Genomic DNA, 24,765 nt, shown 5'->3' with positions numbered 1-24,765 from the left:
AGTTCAGTGGTCCAGTCAACACTTAGACAATTACATGCAGGATCATGTGCTGTGAAGGAGATAGTTCACAGTGCCACACCTGTGTGATTGATATGCTGTTAATGCTTCGTGCACTTTTATGCACTTTTCAGGGTCAATCGCTCGCTGAATTTCCTTTGTGCCTGTAAGGTGCTAAACCATTGAATCTTTATTTCCATCTCAAGTGAGATTGCATCGTCTAGCTTTCTCTCATCCCCCTGAGCTCAAGCATATTCTGGGCATTGTAAACAATCTTGCAATATGTGCTGTTGCTAAGCAACCATTCGAGGTGAGAGAAAAAGGACGAGTGGGTGTGCGTGGGTGTAGGTTCGGTGTGCGTGCGTGCGTGCTAGCGTGTGTTTGTGTGTGCATACGTGCGTGTGGGTGATAACCAAGGTTTTAAGTTTGTGTGTGTACTTGTGTGTGTGAGTCTGTTAAGGTAGCTTGGGTGTGTTTGTGTGTGTACGTATGTGTGTGTGAGTCTGTTAAGGTAGCTTGCGTGTGTTTGTGTGTGTACGTATGTGTGTGTGAGTCTGTTAAGGTAGCTTGCGTGTGTTTGTGTGTGTACGTATGTGTGTGTGAGTCTGTTAAGGTAGCTTGCATGTGTTTGTGTGTGTACGTGTGTGTGTGAGTCTGTTAAGGTAGCTTGCGTGTGTTTGTGTGTGTACGTATGTGTGTGTGAGTCTGTTAAGGTATCTTGCGTGTGTTTGTGTGTGTACGTGTGTGTGTGAGTCTGTTAAGGTAGCTTGCGTGTGTTTGTGTGTGTACGTATGTGTGTGTGAGTCTGTTAAGGTATCTTGCGTGTGTTTGTGTGTGTACGTGTGTGTGTGAGTCTGTTAAGGTAACTTGCGTGTGTTTGTGTGTGTACGTATGTGTGTGTGAGTCTGTTAAGGTAGCTTGCGTGTGTTTGTGTGTGTACGTATGTGTGTGTGAGTCTGTTAAGGTAGCTTGCGTGTGTTTGTGTGTGTACGTATGTGTGTGTGAGTCTGTTAAGGTAGCTTGCGTGTCCGTTGCTGTGTTTACCTCTTCCCTCTGGTAATTTGTAAAGCCAGAGGTGGTGGCAGAGACAGCCGAGTGACAACAAATCAGGTTGATGGGTTGTCTGTCTCAGTGGGATCCAACGTGGGGCACATGCCTATGTGTCACTCCCTCCTCACCAAACCAGCCCCAGCCCAGATAGGTTCAATGGTTCAGGGCAGTCACACAGAGACACTCACTGTTTCCCTGCCCAGCCCAAGATTGTCTCAGCTGGCTAAGGAGTATATGGAGAGACAGTCCCTCATCCTTTGTCCTGTCTGTGTCACTCACCCGTCCTCTGCCCAGCCCTCAAATGAGACATCGTGATTCCTCTTCCTAAGGTGCGTTGGAAGAGTTTCATTTGGTATGAATCCTGTCACTCACTCTGAGTACCTCTTTCTTTGTTCAGACCCTGTCATGAAGAGATGACTCTAGATGCTGTTGCACATTCCGTCAACACCCCAGCTTCGATTCCTCTCGGACTCTCTCAGGCACACTCCTATGGCGGACTCATAGACACGAGCATGCACGTATGCACAGTAAACACAGACGTTGTTGTGAACTGAACTCAGAGTGCTGTCGGATTAACGTCCCCCACCTGCCAGAGAGCGTCGGGATGAGAGATGTGTTGATCCATATCTCTCATGGACTAAAGGTCTCCCGGGACACGTGCTGATTCTATGGCAGTTTGAGATATTGATTTGTTTGGGATATGTTTGTGGTTCCTTGCAGGCCTCTCTCTCTCTCTCTATCTCTCTCTCTCTCTCTCTCTCTCTCTCTGGCTCTGCCCATCCGTCTGTCTGTCATTGTGAGCCACAATGAGGAAAAATGATGAACTAGCCTGTCTTGTCAGTGAGGATGTGTCCTCTTCTTATTAGATCTGGAATCATAACGATTAGCCACATTATCCAGCACGTAAATGTCACTGTAAGAGAGAGAGAGAGAGAGGGGGAGGTAAAGAAGGAGAGAGAGGCGGAGGGAGGTAGAGAGAGGCATGCAGGCAGGCAGGCAGACAGACAGAATAGAGGGTGAGGTGATTAAGAAATTGACAGAGAGAGAGAGGGGGAGATAAAGGGAACGAGAGAGAATTAATGAGAGAATGAGGGGCCGAGAGGGAAGGTCATCTGTCTGTTTCTCCTCTGCCAGCAGTTAAGCCTGAGAGTACAGCGAGGGCCTACTAATCCTGTCTGGCAGACTAGCAGAGGCCACAGGTGTTGTTGATCCATCCATAATAGACCATGTCTATTAGTGATGATGTCACTGAACATTGGGCATGTCTTACTCTGGTCTCGACATGATGCTCATGTCCACAGATAACCTGATTACTTACAGTATATGTCAAAGTTTGTATTTAGTAAGAAATATGCCACAGCATATTATACTACAAAATTATACATTATTTGGAATTAACCAGCATAGGGTAACCTTTCAAATGATGTTGTTTATATCTTCATCTTTTGGTTTGTCATATTTTAGTGTGTAATTTAGTTTTGATGTGTGAATATTTGTTTACGTGGGGCAGTTGGCAGACACAGATGGTCAGCTGTAGAAATGTCATCTTGGAGATGTTGAGAGATGTTGAGACATGCCAATTAACTAGTGACTCAGCTGGGCAGCCTGGGAGGAGAGCTGTAAAGGTCCAGTCGTTTGTGTGTGTGTGTCTGTCTCTATGTGTGTCACCCTTGTATTGCCCTTGATGACTGATGATAGTCTGTTGTGTATTTCTTATAGTTGGTAAGCAGCTTTTAGACTATTGTAGTAGAAAGGCCACATGCCGCTTATGCAGATCACGTAGCTGTGTGTAATTAGCCTATGGTAATATTATTCTGTCTGATCACATACATACACACACCCACAGAGCCTCCTCATTGGGTTAATCCACAGTAACCTGTTATTTAGACTCTCTAATTGTCCTTTTATAGTCTACTCTAAGTGTGTCAAAGTTTATGTTGTTGTGGTGTGTGTTGCTGTTGCAGTTCATTTCAGAGTTTTAACTTTGCTGTTGTCACGAATCCCGCTTCCTGAGTCTGTGTTTGCCTGTGTTTCTGTCCTGGAGTGTGTTTCCGTTGTCCTGGAACGCACCCTGTCTGGTTGCCGGGCGAATTAGCTTGTTGGGAGATCATGTTCACCTGCACCTGTATCCCATCAGTAATCTGCACACCTGTCCTGATCATCACCTCTCCCCTTCAAAAGCTCTGACCTGACATCCATTCCCTGCCGGATCGTTAGCCATGAACAGTATGTTGTGCCCACGAACCAGCCTCCAGTTTTATAGAGTTTGTTTTGTTTTGTTTTATTGTTTTGTACGTCTTGCTTGCCTTTAACTTACCGCCGTTTGTTTTGTCTACAGCCATTCACCCGGAACCCATACCCCACCCATGTCTGCTCGTCGCCAGTGTGTTGTTATCCATTGGATCTGCCTACCCACTCCCATCAACCCACCTCCGCTGCCCGCTCCTCCACGCGGAACTATCTACCTCCACGTTCTCATTAATTAATAAATACACACCATCTTCTTACTCACCTTGTCCTGGTCTGCTTCTGGGTCCAATTCTGGTAAACCTTGACAGCTGTGGTACTTGTTTTGTTTTGTTTTTTTGACCGTCGAATCCACCTTTCCAAAAACTCTGGACCCTAGTTGTTATCGTTTTTCTTTTCGAGGTGTGTAGGCGACACCATGTTGTTGGTAGAGTTGAACAGGGCTGAGCAGTATGTGTTCTCTATGTTTAGAAAACTCTGTCTCTGTGCGCCTCTTGCGTTCTGCAGCATTAGACATGAGTGTGATAATGCATTCATCTCCTTTCAAGAGAGACATAGGCCAGTTCCCAAGGGAGACATTTCTCTCTCTCTCTCTCTCTCTCTGAGTGCCCCTATGCTTTCTATCTCTCTTGTTTCTCTCTCTCCCATCCCTCCTCCCTCTCGTTAATTGATATGATTGCATTATTGTTACCTGGTTAGTGTGCTGTCTGTGAGTATCAATGTGTTTAAATGATTTTGCCATTGAACCCACAGACATGAGTGGTTATTGGTTAGGGATATGATATGGTCCTCACTCCTCGCATCTCTCACACACACACACACACACACACACGCTGCTGCTTTAGCATACACTATGTATTCAACTGCATTACCAAGACACTACACTACACACACATACTACTCACCTGTATTTGTAAATACGGTCATGTGTGACACAGCAGTAACACATTCATTATCTATACTCTATATCATATTGTGTACATATCAGGCTATTAATATGGATGCTACCAATACTATTATTATCATTAGTCATTAGTATTTATTTTACTCCTATTATTGTTATTGATTACTTTACTTTTTATATATTTTATAACTTTAACTTTTTATATCTGCTGTAAACAGTGTATGTGACCAATAAAATGTTATTTGAGTTGGCACACACACACACACACACACAAACACACACTCCTCGTGTCACATTGAGGCTGCCAATGCATCCATCCGCTTTAACGATCAGGCCATCATGACCTTTCCAGACAATATCATATTGTTTGCCTTTAGGTCAGCTATCAGCGTAGCCAGCTTCAAAGGAGGTGTGATAGGGTAGGTATTGTTCCCTGGGACCTTAGACCCCCCCCAAGTATCTATCTCTGCCTGCGTCCCAAATAGCACCCTATTCCATATATATATATTGCACTACTTTTGACCAGGGCCCTATCAGCCCTGGTCAAAAGTAGAACGCCAAATAGGAAATAGGGTGCTATTTGGGACGCAGTCTCTATCTCCTGGGATGGAGTGGGCTTTTCAGCTTGCTCTCTCTTTCCCTCTTTAATCATTTTCAATCGGGTGCATATTCAATGAAGCTCCAGTGGTGCATTTGTAAATGTCAGCCGTTAGTGAACAACTTATGTCCCTCTCACCTTTAGAGCGAAATGGGCTGGAGCAAGGCAGGTAGTCAGAGAGAGGTGAGAGGGGAGCAGAGGGACGAGGAGGATGAAGAGAGGGAGAAGGAGGAGAGGTGGTAGAATTTATCGTACGGGACTTCTTTCTGGCCATGTGATTAACTCCAGGTCACACACAGACACACACAGTCCCACTCCTCTCTTGTATTCCTTTCATCCACCTATCTATCTATTTTGCCCATGTGCCCAAGCTTCAGAGGTGAGTGCACATAAGCATATCTCTGTCAGACACCACTTCCCTCCTTCTCTCTTCCGCCTTTCCATTCCATTCCTCATGCTTCACCTCATCACCCTCTTTCCCCTCCTCCACTTTCTCTTCCTCCCCTCTCTCCGACATCTTTGTCGTCACCTTGTCTTCATGCCGGAGTGGAGAGAGGAGAAACGTGTGAAGTGAATCTACGGCAGCGCATAGTCAGTGGAGTGCAGGTCCCGTTTTCAGAAAAGAGATTCTGAAGGCCATTTCACACCTTCTGCCTGCTCCTCTCACATCACATACAGCCACTGGCACAATCTGAAATGGCACCCTATTCCCTATATAGTGCACTACTTTTGATCGGAGCCGATAGTGAATAGGGTGCCATTTCGGACACAGCCACTCTGTTATATAACCTCCATCTTGTACCTGTGCATCCTCTTGGAGAAGGTCAAGGGGTCAGTGTTGGTGACACACTGGGATCTTGTCAAAGTTGCTGTTGTTGTTGCGTCTACAGTCTACCATGTCACCTTCTGTGTTTTGGTTTTCAAGAGCCAGCTTGTGTCTAACCCAGTCAAAGTCAGCCAATGTTTGTCTTAGACTTTTTACTTCACATCTCAAGTAGGAGTTGAGTGTTTCTTGTTTTTGTAATCATTTGTTTTGTCTCTCCACTGTGAAGTTACCATTCAGGCGTAGAAGGGTGTGCGTGTGTGGGGTGCGGAAGAGTGTATTAGATGGTTGTAATTGAACATGTCCATGGCATATCGCTGACCTATTGCTAGATGTCACTTATTAAAGATGGTGGTTACCATGGTGAATGGAACAGCCTTCCAGATAACTTTTTTTTTCTCCTCCCATACTGAGAACAAGAGTTCTCTCCTCTTTTCTTTATTCCCTCTCTCTCTCTCTTTCTTTCTCTTTCTTTCTCCCTTCTTACCAATGTTTTTTACCCACCTAGACAGGAAGCAAAATAAGGGTGGGCTTTTACTGGCACACGAAGATCTGCATGAAGTCTGACTGTAGGGCTGTGTCGGTCTTGATATTTTGTCCGCCAGTTATTGTCATGCAAAAGACTACGCTCTCACGGTAATGAACTGTTAATTAACATAAACAAGTAAACACATTTAGCAGGGCTCCCGAGTGACGCAGCTGTCTAAGGCACTGCATTTCAGTGCTAGAGGCGTCACTACAGACCCTAGTTCGATTCCAGGCTGTATCACAACCGCCTGTGATTGGGAGTCCCATAGGGCGGGGCACATTTGGCCCAGTGTCGTCTGGGTTAGTGTTTGGCCGGGTTAGGACGTCATTGTAAATAATAATTTGTTCTTAACTAACTTGCCTAGTTAAATAAAGGTTCAATTAAATTTTTCTCAAGGCCTCCACACAAAAAAGCTGCTAATGCTGCCGTTGGAACATTTACATTTTTAAAAAAGTATAGTAAATCAATTGAATATACACCGTCACAGTGCATCTATTATTTATTTTAGGAATGTCCGTCTAAAGAAACATTATGATATGAAGAAAATGTATTCCGGAAGAACAGAATATGAGTCGGCCTCCTGTATGTTATCTGGCTATGAGCCATGCCATAAGCTGTAGGCTTGTTCATTTAGCAGAGAAGATATGCTCATAAGTCCCTTGATATTATTTTATATTATATGATTTATACTAAGAAGAATATAACTGAACGTGGCTGAATAAAATAGAAAGGATATTTTTCCCATTCCAGAGCGAGAGTCCGCATATGAAATGTCTATGTTGAGCGTAAAAGTGATCATTTGAAACAGGTCCTATATGCTAGATTTAGAGTTATTTGGCAACTTTAGTTGTGAATGATACAAACCTTAGAATGTCTTAGAAATCAACACATATATGGACTGCATGATGCGACTTCGGGCTGTTGAGGATTTGAGAAAGTCGCAGAAAAAGCTTGTGCTCTGTTCCTTGCTGTAGGCCGCACATACCGTTCTCTCATCAAGTGATCATATTTTCACCCATCAGACTATTCTCAATTTAATATTGTCTTTAATAATATGTCAAATTTGTTTTTCAATTGAGAATTACCCATTATCAAATGGGCAGGAATCGGGGCAAGAGAAAAAATCAATTGAATCCGTAGGCTCTCGAATAGTGAATAAGGGCCGGTAGGCTACTCAGGTTATTTTTCCGCACGACAAGTGATATTCCTCCCAAACTCTGTATGCCATGGGCTCTCCAACCCTGTTCCTGCACCTACCCAGTGCTTCATTTGGGAAAGCGAAATCTGTTCGGGAACATCCGTAGGAACATGTTTTCACAATGAAACGCGCTATTTCATGAAACTGTTGACAGCCCCTCTCTGCACACTGGAGAAAGGAATGAAGGAGGAGATGGAGAAGCATGGTGGTGAGATATTCTGTAGTTAAAGGTCATGTGTCAGCCTATTAATTATCAAAACATACAAAAATGCCCAATTACTAAGCAATTCAAAATAAAATACAAATTCACTATAATTGTAGGCCTACTCTGAATTTGTTTAATTAGGCTAGACCAATTATGTACCAAAGATATCTTAAATCAGTATTTTAAAAATGTTTTTCTGCCATGTGTACTATGCGGTAGGCTATGTATTGTATAAAGGCACAATCATTATTTTCATTCAGCTTTTCTTTTGGGCTTTGGACTCATATATAGGCCTATGCCTATGCATAAGCTATAATATGCATATGGGTGTTTTGAATTAACCTGTTGTTGAATTTCTTTCTTCAAATTGATCATCACAGTGAGGTGAGTTTTAAAAGCACATACTGTTTTGATGATAAGTGTTTGATGTGATTTTTAGATTGCATTCGCATTTATGTCAGAGTGTTTAGAGGGACAACAGAGCCCTGAGTATGAGACCATTAGGACATGATAGAGGGACAGTAGAGTCCTGAGTCCTAGGCCATTAGGACCTGATTAACATTAGCGAGTTGGGTACGATTAACATTAGCGAGTTGGGTACTACTAACATATTAATTTAACCTGTATTTAACTAGGCAAGTCAGTTAAGAACAAATTCTTATTTACAATGACGGTCTACACCGTCCAAACCCGGACGGCGCTGGGCCAATTGTGCGCCGCCTTATGGGACTCCCAATCACAACCGGTTGTGGTACAGCCTGTCCAGAGTGCATAAGAAGAGATTACCCTGATTCAACAGTCACGTAGAATTTGACTGTGGTCATGAATACCGTCCTAGTGCTTCTTAGTTGTGTTGGATTAATCGTTTTGGCTACAGAGCTTCAGACTTCTCGTCCGCTCCGGTCGTCATACATATCATTTTAATAGGGTTTTTATATACGACAGCTTTATTGCGTGTCTGAGACCTTCCAGACATGACAAATGTACTGCCAGCTGTGTCCAGTTCAGAGTAGTTACCCTGGTCTAAAATGTATTACATTTCATAACAAATTGAACACAGACATTTCAATTAGCACAGGCTCTTATCTACAATCTACAGTATTATTGCCATTTGCCCATCTCATCACCTGTAGAATGTTTTTTGCGGGCAGTGTAATTTATATAATTGGACTGTGAGCTCGCCGAGAGTCCAAGAATGAGCCTGCATCATCATCGTTAACAGGGACTGGGGAAGGTTCATTCTTCCCTCTGCAAGTGGCCTGGCAGGGGGTCTCACCCACAGAAATAAATCGGTTTTATTCCATATTTCTGGAGTGGAGTCAGAACCTAAAGATACACACACTTTGGCTGTTTGAAACTCTGATTTTTAACTAGCACCATGTGGTTACCACCCAATAGTGTGTATTATGGCAGTATTTGGATGCTGTGCTGGAAGTGCTTCCAAGTACACTTATGTAGTGTTTACAGCACTCTGTGTAGCTGGTTACATCATGTTTGTCGTGGATGTGGTGATGCTATGTTCTGTCAGAGCACAGGGTATCTGGCTGGGCTGGTTAAATGTGAGCTGTGCTTCCTTTCCGGCTGGCCTTGCTGCTTCTTAATCAATCTGATTCAAACCTGAGATGGAGCTTCTACTGCGGAGAGATTTTACACCCGCTGCTACTACAAACCCCTTATCAGTCATACTGTGTTTCCGTGTGTGTGTGTGTGTGGGCAGATGCATACTGAGATTGAAAGCCTCAGCGAGGCGAGACAGAAATCAGGCGGCTTTGTTGCCTTCCATCCGCCCAACATGTTGTTACATCGCCACATCCGGCTATTGCCAGTGCTATGGGCTCAGTTTTTTTCAAAGGCTTTGCTTGATTAGTATATTTATTGACCATGTATGTGGTCCTCATGACCCCTTACACCTGTACTTTAACTCTGAAGTGTTGAACTTCGACTCAAGTTGAGAAACATGTTGGCTGACTTGACTAAAGGAAAGATTTATGCAAATAGGCAGTCGGTAGGAGTGTTTTGTTTTGAAAAAGAGTCGACGGGTGCAGATGCTTTTCAAGAGATTGAAAAACAAAATGCTAATTCACGGCTCCCTGCAGAGAATGAGTGAAAAAGTGAGGGAGCGAGAGAGAGAACGCGAAGGACGGTCTTTTATTTTTTAAACTTTTGAATGAATGCTCTCCTCTCTCGTCTTTTTTGGGTGAGAATCGTTGCGTTGCGTTCCGAGTGCCTGTATTCTACAGAGGCTGGGGTGCTGCCTTGTGAAGCAGGGAGAGAGTTGATCAGAGAGGGGCGTAGTTTCCCTTAACCACTGATACCACTGATACGGTCCAATATTTTTTCAGCCACTGTAGGGGAATCAAGATCTGTGGCAACTTCTACCTTGAGCAGCTCTCAGGACTAGGATCTTCCTCCACCGTCTATATCACCTGGTCCCCTAGAAATGAAGCATGTCAAGGAGAAAGTGTTTAGAGGCCCTGTCTGTCGAGCTTGATGAGGTGTAATTTTCCTAAGTGAAGCAGAGTTCAGCAGCATCCAGGCAGAAAGGTGGCACTTTAATTAGACAGTGACACCAGAGTGTTTGTGTCGCAAATGGCACCCTATTCCCTACATAGTGCACTACCTTTGTCCAGAGCCCTATGGGTCCTGGTCAAAAGTAGTGCACTATTTAGCGATTCGGGTGCCATTTGGGACACAGGCAGATACATGAGTGGATGGGGTGGATGGATTGGGACTTGGCTCATTGTGTCTATCTCGGGTTGATTGCTTTACCAGTGGTTGATTGGTGGCCACTCAACTCAAGAACATAATGGAGTGTACCTCTTCTCTACGGAGAGAATCATTAGCACATGGTGATCTGTCTCTTTCAATCTGTTTCCTACTTATATCTCGCTCTCCCAAGCTTTCTTGGCATGAGAGGGAAAATCCAATGCAATACAACAGACAATCGTAATGACCTTTGGGTTTCCTGTCCTGTCCTCAATAGTCTGTAGATGGCCATTCCAGAAGGACATTACTTCCTGGCTGTTCTTTCCAGCATAGCCAGATAGTGGCCACCACCCTATTGTCTTTGTGCATCAACATGGCGTCCAGCTAGTGTCTTTATATGGTAGCCATGTGGTGATTGATGATGACCATATCCTGTCCTCTGTGTGCAGGTACTGCAGCACCACCATAGAGTTACAATATATCTCTGTGCCAAATTCGCTCTCTTTCTCTATGGTTCTGTTGACTGATGAAACACCCTCTCCTCTATGTACAGGTACTACGGCGCCACCATCCTGCAGATGTCGGGAGTGCGGGATGACAAGCTGGCCATCTGGTTGGCCGGGGTCACAGCCTTCACCAACTTTCTGTTCACCCTCCTGGGGGTGTGGCTAGTGGAGAGGGTTGGCCGCAGGAAACTCACACTGGGGAGCATCATCGGTAAGGGTCAGAGGGTCAGGGTAAAGATAAATGTATGGATTCTGATGATTCAGAGACACATTTAGTGTGTGTGAATTGATGACATATTGGATCACAGTATGTGTTTCCCAGTTAGTTCCACAGACAGATTTGAATGGAATTACATGGACTACGTGAAATTACATTATTACATGAAATTGTAATACATGTAACTAAACAGACAGTAGTAGTAGTAGTAACCCATATTCTGTGCAAAGCAGTACACTGTTTGGTTAGACTGTATGTGTTTTCTCCTAGGAACATGTCTGAGTCTGTCTCTGCTGGCCATTGGGTTTCTGCTGTCTGCCCAACACACCCCTCCTGTCACCCTCCACCCCACTGACCCCTCAATGGTCAACTCCACCTGCAACAGACACCTGTGAGTACTCCCCACTCTACTACTGTATTATACTGTACTCTATCTGCACTGTAGTCTACTGTCCAACACAATACTGTGTATTCCGTAATATTCTGAATATAATTACATTTCATGTTATGGGGGGCCTCCCGAGTGGCACAGGGGTCTAAGGCACTGTATCGCAGTGCTTGAGGTGTCACTACAGACCTGAGGTTGATCCCAGCCTGTAACACAACCGGCTGTGACCGGGAGTCCCATAGGGTGGCGCACAATCCGGGTTAAGGGAGGGTTTGGCCGGGGGGGGCTTTACTTGGTTCATCACGCTCTAGCGACTCCTTGTGGCAGGCCAGGCACCTGCAGCCTGACTTCGGTTGTCAGTTGAACGGTGTTTCCTCACAATGGGGCGGCTGGCTTCCGGGTTAAGCGGGTGGGTGTTAAGGAGGACGCATGACTCAACCTTCGCCTCTCCCGAGCCCGTTGGGGAGTTGCAGTCAGGAGACAAGATCGTTATTGGATATGACGCAATTGGGGAGAAAAAGGGGGGGTTAAAAAATATATATATATATTCTGAAGGTAACATTGACATATGTACATCACTTTAATGTTACGTGCAGGAGTAAAAAAAAATGTCTCAATATGAACCTGAGCCACCATGAATTAAAACATCGGCACTAATGAGGGTATTCTTTATTGGGAGCCTCTCCAACAAAATCCAGGTAGAATCAGGAATTCCCCAGGGCAGCTGTTTAGGCCCCTTTCTTTAAATTTTTACTAATGACATGCCACTGGCTTTGAGTAAAGCCAGTGTGTCTATGTATGCGGATAACTCAACACTATACACAACAGCTACCACAGCGACTGAAATGACAGCGACACTGAATGGCTATTTCAAAAACTTAAAGCATTGTCTTTGGGACAAATCATTCACTAAACCCTAAACCTCAACTAAATCTAAATTAAGCGAGTTGTGGACATAACACATTGATACAACAGTAGCTAGCTAGGATGGGGAGAAGTCTGTCTATATTAAAGCACTGCTCTGCATTCTTAACAGCATTATCGACAATGCAGGTCCTACAGGCCCTAGTTTTGTCGCGACTGGACTACTGTTCAGTCAGTGGTTGGCTCAGTATGGCTGGCCCTTGGATGTACACAGAGAGCTAACATTAATAATATACATGCCAATCTCACCTGGCTCAAAGTGGAGGAGAGATTGACTTCATCACTACTTGTATTTGTGAGAGGTATTAACATGCTGAATGCACCAATGCATACCACACAAGACATGCCACCAGAGGTCTTGTTACTGTCCCCAATTCCAGAACAGACTATGGGAGGCGCACAGTATTACATGGAACTCTATTCCACATCAAGTAACTCATGCAAGCAGTAAAATTAGACAAGAAAACAGGTTAAAAATACACCTTATGGAACAACAGGGACTGTGAAGCAACACAAACATAGACATATGCATACAAACACATGATAACATACGCACTCTACACACACATTATAGATATGTGGTAGTAGGGTAGGGGCATGAGGGCACACACTTAATATGTTGTGGAATCTCTTATAAATGTATTGTAATGTTTTTAAAATGTATAACTGGACTCCTGGAAGAGGCAGCAGCTAATGGGGATCCATAATAAATACAAATACAAATGAACATTTTACAGGACCAATGTGTGGGTTTGTTTCTTAATACATTTTCCTGTTCTTCCATCTAGGACTAAATGAATGTTATTATGCGATCTAATTGTACATGCTGTACATGTTTCTGAACACTTACCTAGCAGATTATTCCAATCTCTCTGCTCTGAGCATTTTTTTTTTATTCTATCAGGGCTTCATTTCAACTTTAACAACAGATTCCATTAGCGACAGTGCAACAGGGGTTGGGTCTCTGTTCTTGGAGAGAGAGAGAGTGAACGAGAGAAAGAGACCCTGTCTGCCTTCTGAAAGTCCATGCCACTCTCTGTCCTAATTTACACACCGGCATGTAGACTGAGTGTACAAAACAGGAACACCTGCTCTTTCCCTTAACACCGGCTTTGACTTAGAATATGTGGACAACTATAAATACCTAGGTGTCTGGCTTAACTGTAAGCTCTCCTTCTAGACTCATATTAAGCATCTCCAATACAAAATAAAATCTAGAATCAGCTTCCTATTTCGCAACAAAGCCTCCTTCACTCATGCTGCCAAACATACCCCCTTAAAACTGACTATCCTACCGATCCTTGACTTCAGCGATGTCATTTAGAAAATAGCCTCCAACACTCTACTCAAATTAGATGCAGTCTATCACAGTGCCATCTGTTTTGTCACCAAAACCCCATATATTACCCACCACTGCGACCTGTATGCTCTCGTTGGCTGGTCCTCACTACATATTCGTTGCCAAACCCACTGGCTCCAGGTCATCTATAAGTCTTTGCTCGGTGAAGCTCCACCTTATCTCAGCTCACTGGTCACCATAGCAACATCCACCCGTAGCACACGCTCCAGCAGGTATATTTCACTGGTCATCCCCAAAGCCAACACCTATTTGGCCACCTTTCCTTCCAGTTCTCTGCTGCCAATAAATTGAAAAAATTGCAATATCACTGAAGTTGGAGACTTATATCTCCCTCACTAACTTTAAGCATCAGCTGTCAGAGTAGCTTACCAATCGCTGCAACTGTACACAGCCCATCTGTAAATAGCCCATCCAACCAACTACCTACCTCATCCCATATTTGTTTTTGTTTTTCTGCTCTTTTGCACACCAGTATTTCTACTTGTACATCCTCATCTGCACATCTATCACTCCAGTGTTTAATTGCTCAATTGTAATTACTTCGCCACTATGGCCTATTTATTGCCTTACCACCTTACTTCATTTGCACAAACTGTTTACAGATTTTTGTATTGTGTTATTGACTGTACGTTTGTTTATCCCATGTGTAATTCTGTGTTGTTGTTTTTGTCGCACTACTTTTCTTTATCTTGGCCAGGTAGCAGTTGTAAATGAGAACTTGCTATCAACTGGCCTACCTGGTTAAATAAAAGTGAAATCTCTGCAGATCCTCTCAAGCTTTGTCAGGTTGGATGGGGAGCATCGCTGCACAGCTATTTTCAGGTATCTCCAGAGATGTTCGATCGGGTTCAAGTCCGGGCTCTGGCTGGGCCAATCAAGGACATTCAGAGACTTGTCCCCAAAGCCACTCCTGCGTTGTCTTGGCTGTGTGCTTAGGGTTGTTGTCCTGTTGGAAGGTATACCTTCACCCCGGTATGAGGTCCTGAGCACTCTGGAGCAGGTTTTCATCAAGGATCTCTCTGTTCTTTGCTCCGTTCATCTTTCCCTCGATCCTGACTAGTCTCCCAGTTCCTGCCGCTGAAAAACATCCCCACAGCATGGTGCTGCCACCATGCTTCACCGTAGGGATGGTGTCAGGTTTCCTCCAGACGTGACATTTGGCATTCAGGCTAAAGAGTTCAATATCGGTTTCATCAGACCAGAGAATCTTGTTTAGGTGCCTTTTGGCAAACTCCAAGCGGGCTGTAATCTTCCTTTTACTGAGGAGTGGCTTACGTCTGGCCACTCTTCCATAAAGGCATGATTGGTGGAGTGCTGTGGGAAGGTTCCCCCATCTCCACAGAGGAACTCTGGAGCTCTGTCAGAGTGAACATTGGGTTCTTGGTCACCTCTCTGACCAAGGCCCTTCTCCCTCGAATGCTCATTTTGGCCAGGTCTAGGAAGAGGTGGTTCCAAACTTCTTCCATTTAAGAATGATGGGAGGCCACTGTGTTCTTGGGAACTATCAATGCTGCAGACATTTCACAGCCCCAGATCTGTGCCTAGACAGAATCCTGTCTCAGAGCTCAAAAGAAAATTAATTAACGGCTTGGTTTCTGCTCTGACATGCACTGTCAACTGTGGGATCTTATATAGACTGGTGTGTGCCTTTCCAAATCATGTCCAATCAATTGAATGTACCACAGGTGGACTCCAATCAAGTTGTAGAAACATCTCAAGAATGATCAATGGAAACAGGATGCATCTGAGCTCAATTTTTAGTCTCATAGCAAAGGGCCTGAATACTTATGTAAATAATGTATATATATATATATTTTTTTTAAATATAAATTAGCAAACATTCTAAAAAACTTTTATCACTTTGTTATTATGGGGTTTTGTTTGTAGATTCCTGAGATTTACAAAAAAATCAATTTTAGAATAAGGCTGTAACGTAACAAAATGTGGAAAAGTAAATGAATACTCTGAATACTTTCCGAAGGCACCATAAGCGCCTTGGAACGGGGTATGGTAGGAGGTGCCAGGCACAGTGTGTCAAGAACTGCAACCCTGCTGGGGTTTTCACATTCAACAGTTTCCCGTGTGTATCAAGAATGATTCACCAACCAAAGGACATCCAGCCAACTTGACACAACAGTGGGAGGCATTGGAGTCAACATGGACCAGCATCCCAGTGGAATGCTTTTGATACCTTGTAAAGTCCATGCCCTGACGAATTGAGGTTGTTCTCAGGGCAAAATGGGGTGAAACTCAATATTAGGAAGGTGTTCCTAATGTTTTGAACACTCTCTCGTCACTCAACAAACAAGACAGACTCATTTAAGACAGACTCGTTTAAGACAGACTTGTCTTTAAGGCAGGTGGAATGGGGCTGCTGTTCTGTCATTAGAGCTACTCTCTCTGAGAATGAACACACTCTCTGAAATGGGTTTGCCCTATGCTCGCCGCACTACACACTCGCGCATGCACGCACATGGATGCGCACACATAACACACACATAAATACATGCTCTCACACACACACACATAGATTATTCTCAAGTTATCAGAGTAAAGAGCTAAAGATAGCATCTTCTCCAGTCACAGAGAGGAAAGGTGTTCCGTTATACCTCCTCGAGGATCTTGTCTCTGTATGTGACATCTCTGTCCAATCCTCCTCTGTGATCCCAGGCTGTGTGAGCCGTGTATGCTGGACCCGGCGTGTGGCTTCTGTTACCGTGAGAACAGCACGGCTCTGTTCGCCTCATCCTGTGTACCTGTCAATACAGCCTCCACAGAGAAGGCAGCCTGGGGCAGGTGAGCTACAGGAAGCACTAAGGGGAGGGAGTGTGTGGTTGTGCATAGGGCAACAGGGGGGCAGGTGAGTCATAGAATGCGCTCTGTGTGTGGGTTTATTTGTTGTGTGTTTGTGAAGGGGATGGAGGGGGTTAGTAGATGGCGTTGAATAAGACTCCTTGAAGAAGGCTTGACAAGTGGTTCTTCTGTAATTCTGTACTCATAGTACCCCTCCATCCATAACATAGCTACTGTTGCTACAGTACAATAACTGTCTTGTACCATGTTATTCTAGGTGTTCCAACTCGACCCAGCTGAGAGTCCATACGTACTGGGCCTATAACTACTGTCCCACCTCCTACTCCTGGGTGGTCCTACTGGGTCTTGTTCTCTATCTGGCTTTCTTCGCCCCAGGTGAGAGAGACAACACTGATCTTTGTAGAGATTCAATGTATGTTGTATTTCACTTTCACTGTGGGGCAACTACTAAGGAATCGCAGAATTAGGAAATGTGATATCTCATTTCAAGTTTGGCGTTAACCATGCATTGAGGTCATTTGTGTTTGATTTGTGTGCTTACTGTATATAAGTCTCGATTCAGCAATGTTTGCATACTGAGGGGTAGTTGCTGTACTGTAGAGCTATTGTATGCCCTGTGCCATCCCTCTCCTTCCAGGTATGGGTCCGATGCCGTGGACAATCAACTCTGAAATTTACCCCCTGTGGGCCCGGAGCACAGGGAACGCCTGTTCAGCTGGAGTCAACTGGACGTTTAACTTCCTGGTCTCCCTCACCTTCCTCCATGTGGCTCAGAACCTCACCTACTACGGTAACACAGACACATCTTCCTCCACGTGGCCCAGTCCCTCACCTACTACGGTACAGACCGGCTAATCACGGATCAATACCCCCTTACAGGACATCCCCGATCAATCAACCTGAACAGCAGGCCTGCTTTTACTGCAGGATCTGACCTTTTGTTGGACATTTGATTATTCTAGAGAGACTTGAGGTATCTTATGATAGGCTCAATGTGTAATGAATGTAGTTTCATCATGTTTGAGTACTTGCTGTCATTTAATAAGGTGCAGTAGATACTGGATAGTGTTTGACAGAATTGTACACTGTTTGCAGACTAGAACGGAACTCTGCTGTCAGTACAGGAAAACCTCTGGGCCCTTCCTGGCCAAGTCACATATGGTAGTCAGGGAAAAACTGTAGGCCCTAATAATGACTGACAGACGATGTGTTGTTGATTGTGTATTTGTTGTGATCGTTATTTCCCAGGAGCGTTTTTCCTTTACTCCAGCCTGGCTCTGCTTGGGTTCTTCTTCATCTACGGCTGTCTTCCTGAGACTAAGGGCCGGAGGCTGGAGGAGATTGAGTCCCTGTTCGACAACCAGCTGTGCTCCTGCGGGGCCACGGACTCTGACGAGGACCGGCAGGTGGAGTACATCAGGGTGAAGGGGAGCAACTACCACCTCTCTGATAACGATGCCTCCGACGTGGAGTAGCCCTCGCCCGTGTGCCAGCCTGTCTGTGCTTTCGTGCCAACTCACTGTCACTCATTGTCATGCCAAATAATGGCTTGACGATGACAGCCATGGAGTTGGCAAGAGCACAAACAGATCTGGGACCAGGCTAAAGTAGCCCAGTCTAGTTTGTAACTTTGGCCCTGGATATTGTCCCTGTTCTCTCATCTCAGAAAGTGTGTATCAAGTCACTCAGAGCAGGAGTGTTGATTTATGATCAGTTTAACCTTTTAGATCATAGTGAATGATATTACATGGACAGGAAGCTTGATACATGTACATACAGCCCCTGATCTGCATCCTTCCCGAGTCCTCGTCTCTGGTTTGCCTCACAGCCACGTAGGTTACATTGCTCCATCTTTTTCACGGACAGGGTAGCTCTTTGTAACACGTGAGTTACTTGCACATTTGATTTTGCCTATTTAATGTTGTAGATACGTCTATAGTTTGATGAGAATCTCCTTTTTGATTTAAAAACCATCACGTGAATAGTATTAAGCATACATTACATTCATATATATATCCTCAGCATTTAGACATCCATTTTACTGTTCATCTGTCGCATTATTATGAATTTCCTTATATGTGAGGCAGACCAACTACGGTTAACAAAACTATTGCCATTTTCCTCACATAAAACCATCTGATTAGAGATACAACCTCTTCACAAAAAAAAGGTATTGTAGGAGGCCAAACGTCCACCAAAAGTGTTAAATTCAGAGCGAGGGGTTGTAATATATAGTGTTGATACCAGTATGCCTTTCTATACGAAACACAACTCAGTACAAATATTGTCTCAGCTTGTCTGTAGCATCACAAACGGGGTGTCAGACACCAGTAATATACCTGGGCTCTACGTCCCAAACGGCACCCTACTCCCTATATAGTGCACTACTTTTTAACTAGAGCCTTATGGGCCTTGGTCAAAAGTAGTGCACTATAAAGGGAATAGCATGCCATTTGAGACGCAAGCTGGTCTCCATCTAATGATGAAGTTCAGTCTTGCTTTGCAGTTTGTTTAATCATGTTGGTTGTAAAAGCTACAGTAGCACATGACCTGTCTCTGTTTTCTCATTAGTAAACCTATGAATTATTAGGTTATTTATTCCAATGTATTTTACCCATGATGCCGGTGCCTGTACTGAAGTGAAATGTATGAAGGAGTCGTGATGATAGCCTTTTTCAATTTTATTTCAGAAGTTGCACAAATGTTTTTATTGATAAATGTTGACTAGACTATTCATTGGGTTACTCAGACCATCAGAGAGAATACCCATACATTGAAATGGACAGTTTAGTCAGTTAACTACACACATAGTTGCCCTTTGGGAAAACAATGTCAGAAAGAATGTCCTATTTCGTCTCCATTTTACGTTGTGTCTTCCTCCACAGCCTTATGTACAAATCGCAATGCATTACTCTTCACGTGAAAGAGCCAGGGTTCTCGTGTTCTAAAGGTTCGAGGAGTACTGTACTGTACTTGCTCATGTCATTTTATATATCGCTAAACTATGTAAGGTGACACATTTTTAGTTGAGTACTTGAGTACAAGATTTGTGTGTAGCAGACTCTCGTTGAAAGTGGTCAACATAACGTCGCTGAGAATATGTCTGTGTATTACTGTCAGTGACAAAACCAGATAGATAGCTACTATTGTGAATTCAAATAGGATTTTCTTTAGACTGAAATGAAATGACAGCATTTCAAGTTATCACTAGGTGTGTTTTGCCAGTTCATTGGAACAACAGTATCAATATTGGATTATTGAGTATTTATTATCAATATTTGAGTATTTGATTAGAAATGTGATTAGAAAAGAGAGGATACTATAAATAGGACTAAACTGGAGGTTCACTGGAAGACAGAATAACGTTTTGCTTTTACTATCACAGATAGTTAGTGTTTTCTTTTAGGGAAACAACACTTTATTGCACATCCCCGTCACAGAGGCGACAACACGGTCGTCATGTAACAAACATGTAAATGAGATAGTGTCAAACAGGTTATTTGATGTGTTGTGGTTCTAGAATGCACTTTTGATTTTAAGACGGTCACAACCGCTTGACAACCCATCGTGTTATTATTATATTGCCTTCTTTGCTTTAACTCCTAAATGGGGTCATCCAATGTGTTTATGGTGAACGGGTGCAATTTTTTCTATGTGAAAACAAATTAAGTGCAGTGTTTCTATTCTAGGTTATGAAGAAGAGCTAGTGAAGATTTAAAAGAAATATTTATCCAGCGCTGTATAGTATACATTTGATTATTGTTGCTGTAAACGGTTTACTAGAATTTATATTCTATCAAAGTAAATATATTCATGAGAAACTTGAATATGTATCGGGGGAAAATAAATAAACGGATTATCTTGCAATGTCTGGCTTTTGTTTTAATGTAGAATCCCAAGGGCATTGTTATAAATGTTTAAATATGCAGAAACAGATCCTGTGGTAAAGGGATGTACTGTAGTTGCTAGTGTTGTTCACAACTCTTAAAGGGATACCTCGGGATTTGACCTCCCCTCCTCTCCTGTCCTACCCACCTCTCTCCTCTCCTTCCCTTTTCACTAATCTTTTTCCTCTGCTTCAGCATGAGCAGAACGCCTGCTCTTTCCTGAAGTGTCTCAACCTCCTCTGAAAGCCTGTTAACTATGCTCTCAGCAGTGACCTCCTTTTCTCCTCTCTCTCTCATCTGGAAGGTCTCCTCCCCTGTACCTCTTATTCTTCTTCCTGTCCTTTATGCTGCAGCTGCTTACCTCTCAAGTCTGGATGGAAGAGAGAAAAACATCATTAGGGAGCAACATCCATTTTCAAAATACCACTGAAAATAACAAAAAAACTACCACCATCATGAATCTTGGTCCGTAAGAAAACTGCAACAAACTGTACGGAAGAATGCCAACATATACAGATCAGAGTAGATATTACTGCAGTATAACATGTGCTTATTACACCCATTTACTAGCTTTACTTTCAATCGATTGCCTATGATAAATTACACCACATATTTTGTTGTTTGCATTGATTTGTCTATATTCGGCTACACTGATTTGTTAATTACATCAAACATTTGCTATTCATACCTTTTACATCATTGGTGACGAGGGGAGCGTCTAGTACAGAGGTAGTGGGTCTCTGAATGCACTCTATTCTCCGTGTTAGTGTTACGACACTTGTTTAAAGGGATGATTGATGGGTGGTGCCCAGGTCCAGCCTTGAGCTCTCTGGCTGTTGATTTTCTCCAGGGCGTGTGCTCTTCTCCCTCCCTCCTGGATCTGTCTGATAATGCTCTGTCTGTCTGTTGTCTCATAGACTCATCTCTGTGACTGGCCTGCCCTCTGGTGGTTGGGATCGGTATGACATGTTGGACATTTCGAGGTGATGTTGGTGACAGTCTGTGTCCCCATTCCTCGTGTTTCTTGTGTTGCTTGTGTTCTGGTGGCTGCCATTTGTTGTTGGTGGACCACAGAGCTCTGTGATTCAGACAGAGGACGAGGTGGGACGTACCGATCGCCTATAACCCTAGCCTGGCTATTACTGTCATCTGTAACTACACAGCCTGACCATCTCTCTCTGTGGAGTCGGAGCTCTCCAACGCTCTCTGGTCTCTATGACCGCTCTGGCCGTTTCCACAGTTCCCTGTGCATTGAGGCCTAGTGGGTGGGGTGTAAGGTCTGGGTTGAGACGGAGGGTGACCCCGTTGTTGCAGTGCCACTGACACGGCCTGCAACGGAAACATGCGGTCTCTCCTTCACTGCAGCCGAAGTGAGTAAGACATTTAAACGTGTTAACCCTCGCAAGGCTGCAGGCCCAGACGGCATCCCCAGCCGCGCCCTCAGAGCATGCGCAGACCAGCTGGCCGGTGTGTTTACGGACATATTCAATCAATCCCTATACCAGTCTGCTGTTCCCACATGCTTCAAGAGGGCCACCATTGTTCCTGTTCCCAAGAACGCTAAGGTAACTGAGCTAAACGACTACCGCCCGTAGCACTCACATCCGTCATCATGAAGTGCTTTGAGAGACTAGTCAAGGACCATATCACCTCCACCCTACCTGACACCCTTGACCCACTCCAATTTGCTTACCGCCCAAATAGGTCCACAGACGATGCAATCTCAACCACACTGCACACTGCCCTAACCCATCTGGACAAGAGGAATACCTATGTGAGAATGCTGTTCATCGACTACAGCTCGGCATTCAACACCATAGTACCCTCCAAGCTCGTCATCAAGCTCGAGACCCTGGGTCTCGACCCCGCCCTGTGCAACTGGGTACTGGACTTCCTGACGGGCCGCCCCCAGGTGGTGAGGGTAGGCAACAACATCTCCTCCCCGCTGATCCTCAACACTGGGGCCCCACAAGGGTGCGTTCTGAGCCCTCTCCTGTACTCCCTGTTCACCCACGACTGCGTGGCCATGCACGCCTCCAACTCAATCATCAAGTTTGCGGACGACACAACAGTGGTAGGCTTGATTACCAACAACGACGAGACGGCCTACAGGGAGGAGGTGAGGGCCCTCGGAGTGTGGTGTCAGGAAAATAACCTCACACTCAACGTCAACAAAACTAAGGAGATGATTGTGGACTTCAGGAAACAGCAGAGGGAACACCCCCCCATCCACATCGATGGAACAGTAGTGGAGAGGGTAGCAAGTTTTAAGTTCCTCAGCATACACATCACAGACAAACTGAATTGGTCCACTCACACAGACAGCATCGTGAGGAAGGCGCAGCAGCGCCTCTTCAACCTCAGGAGGCTGAAGAAATTCGGCTTGTCACCAAAAGCACTCACAAACTTCTACAGATGCACAATCGAGAGCATCCTGGCGGGCTGTATCACCGCCTGGTATGGCAACTGCACCGCCCTCAACCGTAAGGCTCTCCAGAGGGTAGTGAGGTCTGCACAACGCATCACCGGGGGCAAACTACCTGCCCTCCAGGACACCTACACCACCCGATGCTACAGGAAGGCCATAAAGATCATCAAGGACATCAACCACCCGAGCCACTGCCTGTTCACCCCGCTGCCATCCAGAAGGCGAGGTCAGTACAGGTGCATCAAAGCTGGGACCGAGAGACTGAAAAACAGCTTCTATCTCAAGGCCATCAGACTGTTAAACAGCCACCACTAACATTGAGTGGCTACTGCCAACACACTGTCAATGACACTGACTCTACTCCAGCCACTTTAATCATGGGAATCGATGGGAAATGATGTAAATATATCACTAGCCACTTTAAACAATGCTACCTTATATAATGTTACTTACCCTACATTGTTCATCTCATATGCATACGTTGATACTGTACTCTATATCATCGACTGCATCCTTATGTAATACATGTATCACTAGCCACTTTAACTATGCCACTTGGTTTACATACTTATCTCATATGTATATACTGTACTCGATATCATCTACTGTATCTTGCCTATGCTGCTCTGTACCATCACTCATTCATATATCCTTATGTACATATTCTTTATCCCCTTACACTGTGTATGACAGTAGTTTTTTTTGGAATTGTTAGTTAGATTACTTGCTCGTTATTACTGCATTGTCGGAACTAGAAGCACAAGCATTTCGCTACACTCGCATTAACATCTGCTAACCATGTGTATGTGACAAATAAAATTTGATTTGATTTGATTTGTTGTGTGTTCCAATGTGATGAGGCCTTGGCTGAGGACAGGGATCTCTGCACTACAGGACCTCTCTGAATGTGCCTGTGAGGATCCACCCTGGTGACACTGGTGATAATCCTCCACCTCCTGATATGGCATTTAAAGATTAGTATGAACATATGTAGCCCGAGTCCCAGATCTGTTTGTGCTGTCTTGTCAACTCCATTGCTGTCACACTAAGAAATATGTTGATATTACCATGTAAAATGCAAAGCGGTTACTATGCAACGACGTGTTCTTAAACAGTAATTACGCAGACTTATAAGAGCAACTAAATGTAAAGTGTTACAAATAATGAATTTACAAGTCAGTCATGGTAGGCCTAAGTGATCTATGGGAAATCAAAGCAGTCCCTTACAGTACATTAACCGAAGCAGATGTAAACAGTATTATCTGTTGTTTACTTACCTCATCATCCGAGTCGGAACTAAAGCAACCTCCTCTTGGGAGAGTAACTGGGCGATGATTCACAGCATTCCTTAGGACCATGGTGAGTGTTTGCAGGACAAGCTGAAGACACGTCTGCAGGTAAGTCTCCACCGGGGGGAGCGTCCCAAATGACACCATATTATTCCTCATGTGGCACTATATAGGGAATAGGGTGCCACTTGGGACTCGGCCTATCAGTGTCAGACAGGTGGTGAACAGCAGGTGATTTTCGAATGTAGTGTGGAAACATGAGCTGACATCAGTGCAGTTGGAAACCTGTTGGAATACAGACGTAACAACGAAACAGGCTGGCCTTCACCATATTAACACATTTTCCCCTTACCTTTACCTATTATCATAACCTAATCAGGTCCCGTGGCTCAGTTGGTAGAGCATGGTACTTGCAATGCCAGGATAGTGGGTTCAATTCCCAGGATCACCCGTATGTCAATTGTTTGCATGCATGACTCTAAGTCGCTTTGGATAAAAACGTTTGCTAAATGGTACTGTGTTATATCATCATCACTGTTCAGCTCTGAAATTATTGCAATTCTGCCACTAGGTGGCATTAGACACCTGATGTAATGCTGCTGCCTGTAATTACATGAGTCGAGAAATCAGGTTCAGGGCCTCGGCTCTACGATTCATTCACATCTCTGGTAGACGTTGTAGGTACTTCCTCCTTA

The 24,765-nt window shown here is 44.3% G+C and overlaps 1 protein-coding gene and 2 long non-coding RNA genes across 3 annotated transcripts in view; 2 read left to right on the top strand and 1 right to left on the bottom strand.

Annotated features, from left to right (window-relative positions):
* The window catches only part of LOC112216788 (proton myo-inositol cotransporter), a 69,362-nt gene extending 49,029 nt beyond the window's left edge, over positions 1-20,333 (top strand). The window contains exons 5-10 of the mRNA XM_024376857.2: positions 10,811-10,974; positions 11,251-11,371; positions 16,323-16,448; positions 16,723-16,841; positions 17,104-17,256; positions 17,715-20,333. Of these exons, the coding sequence (XP_024232625.2) occupies positions 10,811-10,974; positions 11,251-11,371; positions 16,323-16,448; positions 16,723-16,841; positions 17,104-17,256; positions 17,715-17,941 (910 nt within the window). The 3' untranslated portion in view covers positions 17,942-20,333. The remainder of the gene's footprint in view (positions 1-10,810; positions 10,975-11,250; positions 11,372-16,322; positions 16,449-16,722; positions 16,842-17,103; positions 17,257-17,714) is intronic.
* Positions 3,213-3,554, top strand: LOC121839766. The gene is made up of 2 exons (XR_006079206.1): positions 3,213-3,273; positions 3,386-3,554. It is a non-coding gene; the product is annotated as an uncharacterized LOC121839766 (long non-coding RNA).
* Positions 19,133-21,724, bottom strand: LOC121839765. The gene is made up of 2 exons (XR_006079205.1): positions 21,042-21,724; positions 19,133-20,723 (listed from the first exon to the last, which is right to left on the bottom strand). It is a non-coding gene; the product is annotated as an uncharacterized LOC121839765 (long non-coding RNA).
* Between the last annotated feature and the right edge of the window lie 3,041 nt (positions 21,725-24,765).

The sequence above is a fragment of the Oncorhynchus tshawytscha genome, linkage group LG17 (assembly GCF_018296145.1).
Source record: "Oncorhynchus tshawytscha isolate Ot180627B linkage group LG17, Otsh_v2.0, whole genome shotgun sequence".
Taxonomy (NCBI): domain Eukaryota; kingdom Metazoa; phylum Chordata; class Actinopteri; order Salmoniformes; family Salmonidae; genus Oncorhynchus; species Oncorhynchus tshawytscha.
This window is presented reverse-complemented; position numbering and strand designations above follow the sequence as displayed.